At 47.9% G+C, this 15,666-nt stretch overlaps 1 protein-coding gene across 1 annotated transcript; it reads left to right on the top strand.

The window, feature by feature from the left end:
- The first annotated feature begins 223 nt into the window (after positions 1-223).
- On the top strand, positions 224-10,651 carry CCDC86 (coiled-coil domain containing 86). Its single transcript, XM_066586743.1, has 4 exons — positions 224-467; positions 3,421-3,550; positions 5,915-5,989; positions 10,272-10,651. Exons 1-4 carry the CDS (start codon positions 301-303, stop codon positions 10,410-10,412), a joined length of 513 nt encoding a protein of 170 aa, XP_066442840.1. The 5' UTR covers positions 224-300; the 3' UTR covers positions 10,413-10,651.
- The last annotated feature ends 5,015 nt before the right edge of the window (positions 10,652-15,666 follow it).

The following is a 15,666-nucleotide window of genomic DNA, read 5'->3' on the forward strand; positions in this document are numbered from 1 at the left end:
GGAATGGCCAAAGATAGGACTGCTGCGATTTTTCTTCCCACCCCAGAATACACAATCGCACACGTTTATGATCCCTTGCAAATTAATAAGGCTCCTATTCGTGCGCGATTTCTTAGCTGAAAGAACCAAGCACGCGCTGCTCGGCCGTTCACAGGACGGGATCGTCAGTTGCTATGGTAACAGGCTTCCGCTGCGCCGTGTGACGTCATCTCGCTGCGCCAACTAGAACGCCGCACGTGGAGTTTGTAAGCGGAAGTTGCAGCTCGTGTGAGCGGACAGTGACACCATCTGCGGGAGGACATGGCCGACGGAGCTCCGGAGAAGGAGGCCGTGCAGGGAGAGCGGCAGGAGTCACCGGAGCAGCGGGCCGGAGGGGGAGGAAAGAGGAAGAGGCCGGCCGAGGCTCAGCAGGAGATACCGCAGGGGAAGCCGAAGTCTGGCCGAGTGTGGAAGGAGAACAAGAAGAGGTGTGCGACCGGTGAAGTGATGTGGGCTGGTGGGGCAGTGCCATGTGGGCTGGTGGGGCAGTGCCATGTGGGCTGGTGGGGCAGTGCCATGTGGGCTGGTGGGGCAGTGTCATGTGGGCTGGTGGGGCAGTGTCATGTGGGCTGGTGGGGCAGTGTCATGTGGGCTGGTGGGGCAGTGTCATGTGGGCGGGGCTCAGCACTGTATGATGGCTATTCACCGGGACCTGCGCCATATCCATCCCAGAAGCTCGCGAAGCCGCATAGATATTGGTCTTGTGAGGTAGTAGTCTCTCTATATGGGTGCGATAAGTATTTCCCCAAACACATCGCATCTTGTCTGTGTATTTGCCATTTTATTTTTTTTCCCCACAAGTGAGAAAAAAATCGCAAGTGCTTCTAAGGGCTCATGTCCACGGGCAAAATGACATTTAAAATCCGCAGCGGATCTCCCGCGCGCGGATCCGCACCCCATAGGGATGCATTGACCACCCGCGGGTACATAAATACCCGCGGATCGTCAATAAAAGTGATTTAAAAAAAAATGGAGCATGAAAAAATCTGGACCATGCTCCATTTTCATGCGGGTCTCCCGCGGGGACGGCTCCCGCGGGCCTCTATTGAAGCCTATGGAAGCCGTCCGGATCCGCGGGAGACCTAAAATAGGAATTAAAAGCATTTACTCACCCGCAGCGGACCGCGAAGCTCTGCTCTTCCTCACGGCTGCATCTCCCTTGCTTCGGCTCGGCGGATGTGCCCGGCGCATGCGCGCGGCACGTCGACGACGTGCCGGCGATGTGCCGCCGGCGTCAGGAATTCATCCGCCGGCCGAAAATGAAGATCCGGCCGTGAGGAACAGCTGATCTTCGCCGTCCGCTACGGAAAGGTAAATGCTTTTAAATTTCTATTTTCAGCCCTCATGTCCGCGGGGCAGGAGGGACCCGCTGCAGATTCTACATGTAGAATCTGCAGCGGATCTGATTTTCCCCGTGGACATGAGGCCTAATAGTTTTCAGGGGATGGACTTGTCACATGAAACTCGTCCGAGTGAATCCACCCTCATAGAAGGCGTACCCGTCTCGCCCGGTGCCCCGTCAGGGCTGATGTACCAATAACAGGCTACATCGGCATTTGCAGCGACCCTGTCACTAGCCGACCTCTTTACGTTAGGACCACCCCTCCTCCCACGCTCGCCCCGATGGGTACCGCAGGCTTTAGGGTGGATTCACATCTCCCGTTCTGGTCGGGGTTGAGGAAAGGGGAATCCCCACAGATAGATGGCACCAAACCGTGGCTATTAACCCTTTAAATGCCGCTGTCAACAGCGGCATTTAAAGCCCCCGAATGCTGTTTGGGGGTCCCGTACTGGCCCCAGCGGTGAGATCGGGGAAGTCGTGCAAGTGTCATGGCTGCCAGGGGCCTTCTGAAAGGCTTTAGGGCTCCCTTGAGAGACTGCCTATCAAGCCATCCCCATGGGGTGGCTTGATGGGCTGCCTGTCAGAATGCAGTATGACGTAATGCTATAGCATTACGTCATACTGCAGGAGCTATCAAAGTATCGCATATTGTAGTCCCCCAGGGGGACATAAAAGTAAAGTGGGGAAAAAAAGAGCAATAAAGTTTTTCTTAATTGTAAAAAAAAAAAGAGTAATAAATGTTTAAATCGCCCTCCTTTTGCCATATCTATAATTAAAAAGTCTAAATAATCAAATAAAAATCCATATTTGGTATCGCCGCCTCCGTAAAAGTTCGATCTATCAAAGTAGCACATTATTTACCCCGCACGGTGAATGTCGTCCAAAAAAAAAAAATAAAGAACGCCAGAAATACACTTTTTCAGTCACCCTGTCTCCCAGAAAAAAACGTAATAAAAAGCGTTCAAAAAGTCGTACATATTCCGAATTAGTACTAATGAAAACTACAGGACATCCCGCAAAAACTGAGCAATGCTGAACTACGTCGACGGAAAAATAAAAAAGTTATTGCGCGCACAAGATGACGGCAGAGAATAATTGAAAAAAGTAATGTCTGGAAAAAAAATAGTACAGTTAAAAAAAAAAACTATACAAGTTTGGTATCGTGATAATCGTACCGACCCATAGAATAAAGTTATCATGTCCTTTTTGTTGCAGTTTGTGCGCCATAGAAACAAGACGCACTAAAAGATGGTGGAATGTCGTTTTTTCTTTTGTTTGTTTTTTTTTCATTTTACTCCACTGAAAATTTTTTAGAAGTTTTTCAGTACATTATATGGTACATTAAAGATTACCATTGAAAAATACAACTCGTCCCGCAAAAAACAACAAGCCCTCATACAATGACGTCCATGGATAAATAAAGGAGTTATGATTTTTTTTTAGGGGGGGGGGGGAAGCCGCGTCATGAAGGGGTTAATGTCTATTAGTGAGGTCAGTAAAGAGGCGTATTATGGTCACAAAGGGGTCAGCTTCAGATGTGCTGCTGCAACGTTCTATTGGAGGACCAAGTGGTGACTTTAGTCATGTGACATCAAGTCTCAGAAAAGACGCACAGCCAAAAAACTTATGCAACTTGCTGTCATGTGACTGTTTTAGAGCTGCAATCTGTCTATTTAAAAACCGTCCAATGGCAGCCGCCCGTGACCTGCCTTCAGTCTGTGATAGTAAAGCCAACAGGTTTTATTTTCAGCATTTATGGCATTAGATCTCCCCATAACCCCGTTGGATGCGGTGCTGCGGTGTGTTACTGCGATCTTCATGTCATGTGACCAAAACCGCCATGTAGCCCTGGGATTACTCTGCATTGCGTGTTTCTGAATTTGCATGTCATGGGTTGAGAGAGTACAGCTGCCACCTGGCGACACGCTACATGGCAGTCCTCTGTAGATGTTACCCATGAGGGGGGCAATGATGCACTACAGCCTTTTATAAGAGGGGAAGAGGCTAACTTGTGTTCTTTATATGGTTTCCCCTCCCAGGTTCTCCAACATGGTTCGGGATCGCCCCCTCTGCACCTCTTGGGAGGTCAAGATGAAGCAAAGACAGGAGAAAAAGCTACTCAAGAGTTTAGCCCAACAATTAAAGGATACGAAGCAGCAAGAGAAAGAGGTAAGACCGCCCAATACAGGATTAGAGAAACGTCAGGCGGCTGGCGCAGAAGTTTTAGGGTTGTTTAATGGATTTAACTGAGATTAGAAAAACATGGCTGACTTCTTCAAGACACAGTGCCCATCTCTCTGCAGACTGTGCGGTGTGGAAGCCCCATTCACTTCCATAGGGTTGTCTTGTATTCCAGCTCCACGCAAAGACAGGTGTGGCGCTGTTTCTGGAAGAAAGAGGCCATGTTTTTTGATGATGGGGTTGCAAGTAACGAAACTGCTGCATGGACAGCAAGCTGCGCTACTTATATAACTTGGGAACTGCAGAAATGGCACAGGTCACTGCGCCTCACTGTCTATGGGAGTTAAAGAAAAGGTGTAGAATAGCATTCTCGGCTGATCCTCTATTCCTGACATCTCTGGACGCAGCATGCATCTGGGCTGGGGGGCAGAAATGAGACAGCTATCTGGATTCTATGGCATATCTTCCACGTACGCCATACAAATCCAAGATGGAAATACAAATGGACTAATAAAGACTCCTGGCTGCTGCAAGGTGCGGGGTGTCCTTCAGTGGTGGAATGGAAGATGCCAAGAGAAACATCTGACCATATAGTGACGGTTTGTAAAGCTGAAGAAAGACCCGTGTCCATCCAGTTCAGCCTATAATACTGCAATATTGATCCAGAGGAAGGCAAAACCCCCATTGAGGTAGAAGACACTTTTCCCCATTACAGTAAAAAAAAAATATTCCGGACTCTAATTTGGGAATTGGAATAATTCCTGGCCAGAGCATGTCGTGCTGCTGCAGTGCTAGTGACATTCCCCTCATGCACAAACTTGTTGGGGGTGTGCCAGTTCAGGACCAGCCTCCCTCTCCCCCTCCTCCTGTCACCCAGCTAGCTGCCTGCTCTCCCATAGTACCATCTACCCCAGCGGGTGCAGCTCAGTGAGCAGCGAACTCCTTTCTATGTTATCAATGGATCTCAGTGTTACAAGCAGCTCATTTAGATCCAAGATCTGAGCTTCCAAATGCCCAACACGCTCACATCTTGTATAACAGTATGCACCCTCCAACGGCTGGGCAAGGACTTCATACATGGCACAAGATGCACACTGGATGACATTGTACGTGCACACCAGCTTCCACATCCTGAGCATGGGAATGCCGTTGGGAAGCTAAACCCAGATTTTTCCATCAGATGGTGAAACGTGTCATCAGTCCTCCGGAGGGCGTATGTCCTCTGTTCCACAGGCCAGTACTTGACATGGTGATCATAGACTTGTGCGCAACTGTTACATAATGGAGACCATTTCGTGAAGCTCCTGGCACATGGCTTATCTTGCACTAAGGCAGTTGGGCACACAACAAGGCCGCTCTTTACACGCCGCGTACTTGGCACTTGGCTCACAAATTGTGTTGTTACCGATATGTAGATCCTAGAGCAATAATAGCACTTACAGCCGATGGAGGTAGATCAGCAGTTTTACAAACTGACTTGGGACAAAAGTGGCCTCCTACAACAGTGCCATGTGTAGGATCACTGAGCCCCCTAGTATGACCCATACTTGTGGAGATTGCATGGCTGTGTAGCTGAAACCCCTGAAAACAATCAGCAGGTGTGTCAGAAGTTTTGGTTTTACTGTGTATGTAGTGGTATGGACCCCGATGGAAGCGAATCTCCAGCCCTGGAGAAACAAAGATGGCCACACCAGCTTCTCTGACTGCCTGATGCACACTGTATGATGCACACTGTATGTCAGTCTAATACCCCATTTACACAGGCCGACTGTCGGCTAAACGATCTGCACCAGTGGCTGACGTTGCCGCTAGTTGGCCGCGCTCGTGCAGAGCGTTTAGACTGACAGATCAGCACTGAGTATCGCTCACGTCTCGCTCTGTGTTTTACATTCTATGTGCGGGAGCGTTTACACACAGTGAGAAGTCAGCGATCAGCGATGAGCAAGAAATGAAAACTAAACGATGGCTTTGCATTTAGACGCAACGATTATCGCACATTTTTGCATTTTTAATCATCCCGTGTAAATGACCCGTAATACACTGGGCCTGCTTTTAATAAGCAGTGCTGCCCACGAGAAGCTTGGGGAGGGTCAGAGCGGCATATAGTATCTTGTACTACTAATACTCGTGTGCATCAGGTATCTGAGAAGCTGCTGTGGCCATCTTTGTTTCTCCAGGACCGGAGGGTCGCTCGAAGGCTGTTAGTCCCACCATATAAGTTTTCCTAGTAATTTTAGTCATACCCTATGTATAGTTTCACTCGCCAACATAGAACAGGGCCGCTGCACTGATGTAGTCTGTTGATGAGAAAGTTGGAGCATTTTCATGTTTTAAAACTTCCTTTGTTTGTAGGAGAAAAGGAAACGTAGAGAAGAGAACCTGAGACGTAGGCTGGAAAACGAGAGGAGAGCTGAGGTGGTGCAAGTGGTAAGTAGACTCTCTGAGACTGCCGGCGGGGCGGGACCGACCAAAAGTGGAATTAAAGTTGTGATTGAGTACTGTCAACTAATTTGCAAAACTCCATAGGTGGAAAATCTCCTTTTTCCACAACCTAAGGGTGGATTCAGACGACCGTATATCAGCTCGGTTTTCAAACCGAGCCGATATACAGCGTCCTCATCTGTGGGGGGGGGGGGGGAGGGTGGAAGAGCCAGGAGCAGCAACTGAGCTCCCGCCCACTCTCTGCCTCCTCTCCGCCCCTCTGCACTATTTGCAATGAAAGGGGTGGGGCCAAGTGCTGAGAATTAGCCCCGCCCCATCCCGCCTCTCCCCATTGCAAATAGTGCAGAGGAGGCAGAGAGGGGGTGGGAGCTCAGAGCACTGCTCCTGGCTCTTCCAGCCCCCCTTCTCCCCCCCCCCCCCCCCCTCCTCCTTCAGAGAGAGACGACTTATATCGGCTGGGCGTGAAAACCCAGCCGCTATACGTTCATGTGAATCCAGCCTACAAACTAACCTTTAATACTTGTTTAGCTACAAAGTAACAATCTAAAGCACCCCACACTATACCGGCTTAAGAGTAACAGTGACTGCTTCATGAGATTAGATGTCTGTATTCATTATACCTGCCGATACTGCAGAAGAGAGCGTTGGAGCTTCACCGTCACTGCAGTCCTGGCGCAGCTCAATGGGCTAAGCCGCTGATGTGGCATCTTCCGGGGTCTTGTGGCTACAGCCATTATATCAGGATTCTGAATTCTCTATCTCCTCTCTGACTTTTTCTTTCTGAGCTATCAATTTTTTCATAAACTCTGCCCTCTGTTGTCCACTTGTTCTAACCGCCGAGATTGGAGCAAACTCTGATTCCGGCCATTTAATTATGCTGCTGACTTCTGTTGTCGTGGCACCATCTGCTCTGGCATCACAATGGTTTTATACCCACAGCCCTGGGCATTTCAAGTATTAAAGGGGTTTTCCAGGCATCTCCGTCTGTCAGTGCCAGCATACACTGGGGTCGGATGGAAGCCGCTGTTCCAACCCTTATGTAGTGGCCAACGCTCGGAATTGTAGATGCGGTTCTCACAGAAGTCCATGGGAGCTATGCTTGTAACTGAATAGTCTTCAGCAGAGGACCCTGACTTGTGATGTTTATATGCCCTAAAGCTGCGTCCAGATGCGTCAGATTCTGTACTGCAAACCATCGACCATTCACAATACAGTAAAAGAAGGGGTTTTCAAAACGTCATCCACATGTCCCAGAAAAGGTCCCTATGGAACTGACAGCGTACTGCGGATTTTGGCATTGGAATACGCTGACCTCCTTGGTGCTGATCTGATCCGATGCATCTGAACGCGGTCTAATTGGTTATATGCTGTGAGTGTAGCTATAGCAGTCACAGAGGTCATACTTTACAGCTGAGCTCATATTCAGGGGGGCCTACAGGCCCCCCTCACCTCAGTGACACTTCCTGCACTGCTTACTTCTACTCTTTGACATGCAGGCGACAGTATGTCGTTTGCACATCAGAGTAGAAGTAAGCAACCCAATATTAAAGTGTAACCGCAATTTACATTTTTTTTAAAATTTCTAAAACTTACAGAATACCTCATTACAGGCATTTTTGCAGTGTGTTTAATCAGCCTATTCTGGACATTTCTCACGAAGAATCCCTAATCTGCTGTTACTGGAGAAGTCTGTCTTCAGCTAACTGCATAGCTGAACATGGAGCTCCGTGCCTGCAGCTCATACAGACCATAGAAGATCAGATTAATAGATGGCTGGCTCTTTGGTAAATTTGTATATATTTTCCCCCCGATAGGTGTCGGGACTTTTATAGCAGTTTTTATATAACGTTCCTGCCCCAGTGATGTGAGGCGAAGAAGCTGTACTGTGTTGGGCCGGCTGCACACGACCGGGTCGGATTCCGAATGCGGGACCCGGCCAGTACCTGTCCGGATTCTTCTTATTCTGTAGTGCGGCTGTACCCGGCCTGCGCAGTACATATAATGCTGCATCGTCACTAGGCGATGGCGCGGATCCTGCAACCTTTCTGCAATGATGATTGCAATTGATTTCCGTTTGTGGGCAGGAAAAAACGCTTTTCCACAGCAAGCTATGGAACGTATTTGCTGCAGGATCCGAAGGCGAACACCCATTCTGGATTTCGCAATGCAAGTCTGGCTGTGTGCAGGCGGCCTTGCAGTTCCTTCTTTTTGCAGTGTGCCCGTTTCATGCATCGGCTTGTGACATGCTGTGATATAATGTATGTCACAGCCTGATGCACTGGCAGACTGACCCTGCACGGGGATCTGGTAGGGAACAGGCGCGCTGTGAAGACGAAAAGCTGTCTGACACTGTGAAGAGAAGAAAGTTGTACTGAGGCAGGAGCGTTCTAGATGAAACTGAGATTGGGAGACTTAAAACATATATATCTAAATTAAAAGGCAGCCATTTATTAATGCTCTTCTATCGACTATATAAGCTGCTGTGCCTGCACTACAGATACCAGTGCAGGCACAGCACACACGGGAGCTCTCCGCTCAGCTATGCCATTGGGTGAACACAGATTCCTCTAGCAACAACTTCTCCTAGTGGCATAGTGGGAGGAAGTTGTGGAGCTCAATCAGAGGGCATTACTAGGGGGGCACAAAGAGGGCCCTATAACCTGTTGGGGCACAAGCCGTGCAATAAGGGGCAATATTACATCACTGAGCTACTAAAGGGACATTATTGCCACTGTGGGAACTGAGGGAGCATTATTATTTTCTGAGAGGCACCTGGGCACTACTACTTTGTAGGAGGCCGTAAGGGGTCACTATTACCATGTAAGGGCACTAAGGAGGCATTAGTAAGTTGAAGGGCACTTTGTAGAGGGCACAAAAAAGGCATTATCACTGGAGCAGTAAGGGGGCATTATTTTGTGGTGGACACATTGAGGAAATTAATTTTGGAGGCACTATTACTTTGTGGGGATCAAAAGGTTCTGACTAAGAGGGAGCAGTAGGAGTAGTGTCAGGAATGGGAGAGGCTGCAAAGATAAGTCATGGCTGGAAGGAGTCTTCATGGTGGTCTGGGCCCAGATAGAGAATTAAAACAAAAGCAGACGTCACCACTTAGATGTCACCTGCGATCAGTGGAAGTAACTAGCAATTACTATCACTATGTAGAAGCGGTATCTGACTAGAATTCTACTAGAGCTGAACTGCTGTATCTGAGCACATCATGTTCGAATAGTTGGCTTGCGCTGTCTCTCTGATTTAAATAGAACTTATTTGGGGGGGGACATAAGACATGAGGCTCCAGAAATGCCTTCAGCTGCTAGTGCTGTATGGAAGGGGTATTCTGGAGATTCACATATAATTTTGCAATATAATATATAACATGTTCTGTGAGCATAGATCTATAATACTCCGCAACTCCACACCATTCGCAACCTGATTGGTTGTTTGGATTTACTCATTCCTGGTGATTGGTTATTTGGGTTGGCTGGTTCATGGTGATTGGTTATTTAGGTTGGCTGGTTCATGGTGATTGGTTATTTAGGTTGGCTCGTGTAGAAGTGGGGAGTAAGAGGCTAATATGCGTTCTGTGAAAGCTGCAGAGATATCCCTTTCCCTGTGGTCTCCCCCTGCCTAATTCACCATTGGTATCTAACAGTTACGTCCTGTATGTGCCGCTGTTTACTGGTCAGGCATGCTCCGTGTCTTCAAATTCGGTAATGACGACGCAGTTTGCACAGTTTTAAATGCGTAGTCATCAGTAACGGACAGTGGGGCATTGTGGGAGATGTACTTTTTGCACTCCCTAGTGGCAAAACAAAATGTACTAGAGTGCAATCTGATGAGTTAAATGAGTGTTTGGAATAATGGCAATAAGTGGAAATGTTAGGGGAGTTTAGACATTTTGCCTGGTCTCCGGAATACCCCTTTAAGAATCCAACAAAACAGCTGAGACCCACTGGATATGGTGTGGGGGCGGCTTCCGTCCCCTGCTTTAAATGTATGGCGGAGGGGTCATTAACACGTTAAAGGCTGGATTGCTGGGATATCTTGTGTATTTTCTACATTTATTGTTCCTTTAACATGTATCCCCACCAGCGCTGCTGCGCTACTTGTAGGATCCTCGTTTATGGATAGCAATGAGGGAAATCGACCCGTCCCAGCGATTCTCCTGTAGAATTTCCTCTGGAGCCGCGATTACTACTTTCTCGTTGTAGTGAATACTCTGCCTGTACTTAATTACTAACCGCATATATCTCTTCACTTGCATTAGATCCGAAATCCTGCTAAAATTAAGCGGGCCCGCAAGAAGCAGCTGCGCACCATAGAGAAGAGGGACACGTTGACCATGTCACAGGCTGGCAAGAAGACGGCGCAGAAGAAGGCCAAGGCAACAAAAGAGGAGGCCAGATGAAGGAAGCTCGAGGCTTTCGGGGACGGACAGAAGTCTATTCCACAGCCGGGTGCTGAGCAGCCATCTTGTACAACAAGAAGGGGAGGCCCTGCAGAGTCTAATGTCCTTGTCACGGCTTCCTGTGGAACAGAGACGTTTCCGCTCTCCCAACTCTATTATAGCCAGTTCTTTACATGAAACAGATACTGTTGCGATGTGTGTTTTTATTAAAAGTCTGGTACCCTGTCGGGGCGGCTCCACTTCTGCGCAGGGATTCTGCTTTTCTGTTCCGTTCGGGGAAGGGGAATCCCACAGCCAAACAGCACCAGATGGAACCCATTGACTACAATGGATTCCGCCCGCTCTCCACCCAGCTGGACGGCTGTTGGATGGAAGAAAAGGAGCTGCTTGTAGTGTGTTCCGATATCTTCAGCTGGATCTTTACTGGAGGTTCCGACGCAGATGTGAAACCGGCCTTATAATTCCCATCCTCTCATAATATAAAGGAAGCGGCAGTGAATTCTATGCAGTTTCATATCTGTGGCGTGCCCTCTTGTGGAAGTGCTGGGAGTTTCAGCAAAGAGTGAAATCACTGCAGTTGCATGTAGATTTTGCTACAGATGTTTAGGCTGGTTGTGCAATGTGAACTTAACCCTTTTCAATCCACTGTCGGATTGAAGCTTGTACAGCTCCAATGTCAGATGATGTCCAACAGGGTACTCTTACCATCTATTGCCAGCCACTCCGCTGTCGAAGCCTCACTGGCGCACACACATACTGGCTTTAGCCAGCAGATGGCACTATTGTATAACAGCAAAAGAGCCTTTTAGGAAACCCTGAATCCAAAATTGGATTGGAAAGGGTTAAGGGGCTGCATGGCGACTGGCTGCGCCCCCAACTTATGCAGCCAAAAACCACAGTGTAACTCTCAACTTTGCATCGTAAGGGAAGACCATGCATTCGTGTTGCAGACACGGTGATCTTAAGAAGATCGGAATGCACGCTGACAATCTGCAACAAAGTCACCATATGACTATACAATATACATCGCATATAGGGAGATTACAGATCACTGTATATGTGAAGCCTCCACACCCCTGTTAAAATGCCAGGTTTGTCATGTTAAAAACAAAACTGAAATCTTTTAGGGTGGAAAAATAGCAAAATTACAATGTTTTCACAGCCTCTTATATTTGTGGATGGGGTTGTGTTCAGAATTGGCTAATCACATTTAACCCCCTCCTAGTAGTAGTCAGTACTTCGCTGCCATTGTTTACAGGGATTCTGATTTACCGCATATATCTGAAATGATTCGTCTTTGTAACATGACAATCCTGGCATTCTAACAGGGGTGTAGCCTTATTGCATCCAGGGTTTAACTCTAGTGGTGGTGAGATCACTCTACCCTACAGGCGCCGCTGGGCAGACTTTCCTTACTTGCTCATTGTTGCTTTGAATTGCTCCTGTAGGTTGGCATCCACAGACGCCTCGTCAGGCTGCCCAGGTAGTTGCTGATGGTGGCGCTCTTACTGAATTCAACTGTATCTTATTGTTTGTTCTTCCTTTAATTGTGAGGATCCTGTTTTTTTGATTTTTCTCAATATATTTAAGTATAAGGGCTCCTTTACACTGGTAATCAGGATATCGCTGCCAGAAAATCGCGGCAAAATGCAGCTTTTGAGCGTTGGTGATGCTTTTTATTGTGAAAAATCGCATCACTGCCGACCGTGATTTTTTTCAGGACGGAAGTCAACAGGAGTCTCTAATGTAACGCATTGCGTGGAAATCCCATGTTCGTGCATCGTGACACAATAAAACGGAGGCTCCATAGGAAACATGGGCTAAGAAAAAAAAGGAAAATGCAGAAAGATGGGACATGCCACAATTTTTTTTTTTACACCACATCGTATGAGTGAAAACATCACAAATGGGAATAAAACAACTGAAAGTCATCCATGTTCTCACTCTCTCATTGCGCAGTTTTTTTGGTTTTTTTTTTAAATCATAAGTGTGAAGGCTACCTGCCCACGAGCGTTGCCATATCTCGCTGCCTGGGAGTAGGAGCCTGCAGACGGATCTCCGCTGTCAGCCTATCTGACACGTAGGCTGACCACAGAGAATCGCAGCATGCTCTGAATTGCTGGCCACAGGTGGAGAATCGCTATGATTCCCCACTCATGGACAGGGGCTGCGCTTTCCATAGCAGCGCAATGGAAAGGGTGCATTCCGTTTCCGTGGCCGGACTATCGTCGCGGGGAACGACATTCAAAAGCGCCCGTGGACAGGCAGCCTAAAATTGAGGATGCTCTTATGAAAATCCGTTTTCAGTGGCCGCCCCAACTTATTAAGTCATTCAGCTGCTCCCCCTTAAGTAAATTCTGTATTCAGCTGAATACAGCTACTGCTATGGCCAATGGCTTCTCTATAGCACGCCCCCTGCTGGCCAGAACCCCGTGGGGAAGAAAAGACTGTTTCTGTCATATTATGTTGCTATCTGATGCAATGAGACACACCACACGGTAAAACATGGACATTGGCAGCCATGCTTTTCGAATTTTCCTTCATTCCATATTCCACAAGCGGAAGAAAAATCGCAACATGCTCCATTTTACCGTGCAGACGTCCTCAATTAACATTTGCGTATGGGCATTGCGGCTGAAGCTCGCAACACTGGTGTGAAAGAGGCCTTGACCGATGACCTTTGTACGTAGCTGCAGCTCTCCCGCTGCACGGACTCCACTGCAGACAAAGCGGCTGCCATAGGGGGTCCCGCCGCTCACCGCTTCTCTCTCGAGCACCCACTACAAATCGCGCATAAATACAGAATTATGAACCCCGTACTTGTCAATGGATTCCTTCACATTTGTGATGTTGTGAACATGCTGCAATTATTTTTGTTTTATCTTTTTGCGTTTTGCCCTTTTTAATCACCCATGATTTCCTATGCAGCCTTTGTCTTATCGCAACGCACCAACTTGTGCTTTTTGTGCGATGTGTTTTTTAACAAGAGAAAGTCCTATTGTCTTTCTTGTGAGAAAATTGCAAGTGGCAGCGAGAAAAAGCGGAGCCGACGCTCAGACATGTCTTGAGCAAAATTGCTATACTGCCGCTGTGCGACTCGCCTTAGCCAGGGCTGTTGGATATTATCTATTACATTGTTCAGACCGGAGCATCATCTTTCGGACTCCCCCTCTTTGGGAAGAGAGCGGTAAAGGGTGGTTTGGTTGTCCCGGACTTGTCTTCCCCCCCCCCCCCCCCCCCCCTTCCAAAAGCTGCTCAGCATTCTCCAAACTCGAGCACAAAGGCACCATGGGTAAGCCACAGGACGTTGAGCTGCTTCTAAGCCTGCTTTCACACGGGTGACAAAATTGCGCGATTTTCTCGCGATGTAACAGCACTACCAATCGCATGTATGTGAAGCCCATGCTTTCCTATGGGTTCCTTCACATTTGCGGTGTTTTATAGGCTGCTACATTGTGACAAAAAAATTGTAGCATATTCTATACAGCCGCAATTTGCGGTTTTGGTTTTGTGTTTTTGTCGCCCATGTCTTTCTATGGAGCATTTGTTTTAGTAGCATTGCATCACACGAAATTGCAGTTGAAACGCCTACCCTAATGGATTTTCAGGGTCGCTTAAAGCATAAGCCCTACCCTGAAAATAACCCCCAGCTGCATTACTTTAAAAATAAAATGTACACGCACACTGGGGTTCATAAATCCCACCTCCAGAAAGCAAGGGCCTTGATTGGCTCTTGAGCCCCGCAACTCAGCCAGTTAGTGAAGCGTTCGATGGACCAATCACAGCCCTCTTGCTTCTTATGAGAGCCAATCAGAAAATTGGGGTATCGCTGTGAGAAAAGGCAGCGATATCGCACAAAAATTGTGGAAACACATTTGCAATATCGCTGTCCCCCCGTGTGCCACAGGCCTAACACCATGGAGCCCTCACAAAAAAAAGGGGCTGTCATTATGAGCCAATCAATTTAAATCCGCAGCCTGCCCAACTGGACGATCATCAGCTGAAGCACCCTTTGGGACCTTCCACACAACACGAAATATTCTGCAGCAACGCTTCAGATTACGCCCTCCTGTGGAATATGCAGCGCCAAAGTACACACTGCTTCTGAAAATAGCAGAATCCTGCCGACAAAGCCGCGCCAAATTCCGCACATGAGGCGGTGTGAAATACATGGATGGCAGATTCTGCAGCATTGTAACGAGACATTCCGTCCTGCGTCCGTGGTCCCTACGGCTAAAACCATAAACCGTCGGCAACCACTTAAATCATTTGTAAGCCGCAGTGAGTTGGAGCGTTCAGGTGCGTGTCGGACGTGCTGAAGGTAATGTGTGTGCCAAAAAAGGAGCAATTGTGGGGAAACCTCGGTAATAAATGTGCCCCATTGGGTAAGGACAGATCGCAGTACGACCAGGCTGAGGCTTCAGTCCAAAACTGCGCCAACAATGGCTGCTGTTTACCTGCAAAACCACGCATCCATAAAGACGTTTGCACCTGGTCAAGAAAATGGTGTGAGATTTATACATTGCGAGACGCACAAATCTTGCATGACTGTATCCATTCCTGTGAATGGGGTCGTACATAGGAGCAGCTTTTGCTGTGCGATGCAGGAAACGAATCATGGCAGGTCCTGTCTGGTGCGTGCTCCCGCATCGCATCGCCCGTTGTTCTCACACGATGCAAGGTTTGCCCATTAAAAGAACTCCATGATCAGCCACAGCGGAGGATCGCTACTTCCCCGAAGTGATGTGAGGCGCTACTGATATAAAGACGCATCGCATCAGCGGGGAAAACCACATGTTGGCAAGCGCCCATCACGCCCTGATATCGCACTCACCCAGGGGAAATTAGCCTAAGCGGGCAGTCGTCCATGAAACGGGGAACGATATTCTGCTGTTAAAATTGCGTTTCTGGATGATGCATGAAGAATTCTTGCTTTAAAAAAAGCCTTTTAGGTGCATTTTTCACACGTGTGGAAAAAACACAAGCGCTTCAAGTAGTTTTTAAGGGTAAAAACGTGCGAGGGGTTTTTAAGATCCCATAGGAAATGATGGGATTCCACACGAGGAATCGCCCAAAAATAAGACGGGCAGCGATTTTTCTATCTCGCAGCATCGCTCATGTGAATAAACACATTGAAATGAATCTGTTATTAATATGTCCACACCGCTGTTGGATGGAACGTACGTGGGAAATTCATGGCAGGGCTCTTTCACACGGGCGCTGTGATTTTCGTTGGAACGAAAAATCGCATGAA

Source organism: Eleutherodactylus coqui, chromosome 13 (assembly GCF_035609145.1).
Source record: "Eleutherodactylus coqui strain aEleCoq1 chromosome 13, aEleCoq1.hap1, whole genome shotgun sequence".
In the NCBI taxonomy this organism is placed as follows: Eukaryota; Metazoa; Chordata; class Amphibia; order Anura; family Eleutherodactylidae; genus Eleutherodactylus; species Eleutherodactylus coqui.

Coding starts and splice junctions, on each gene's coding strand:
- CCDC86 (XM_066586743.1), top strand. CDS start 301: ATGGCCGACGGAGCTCCGGAGAAGGAGGCCGTGCAGGGAGAGCGGCAG. Junction 3,551..5,914: donor CGAAGCAGCAAGAGAAAGAG/GTAAGACCGCCC, acceptor CTTTGTTTGTAG/GAGAAAAGGAAACGTAGAGA. Junction 5,990..10,271: donor GAGCTGAGGTGGTGCAAGTG/GTAAGTAGACTC, acceptor CACTTGCATTAG/ATCCGAAATCCTGCTAAAAT.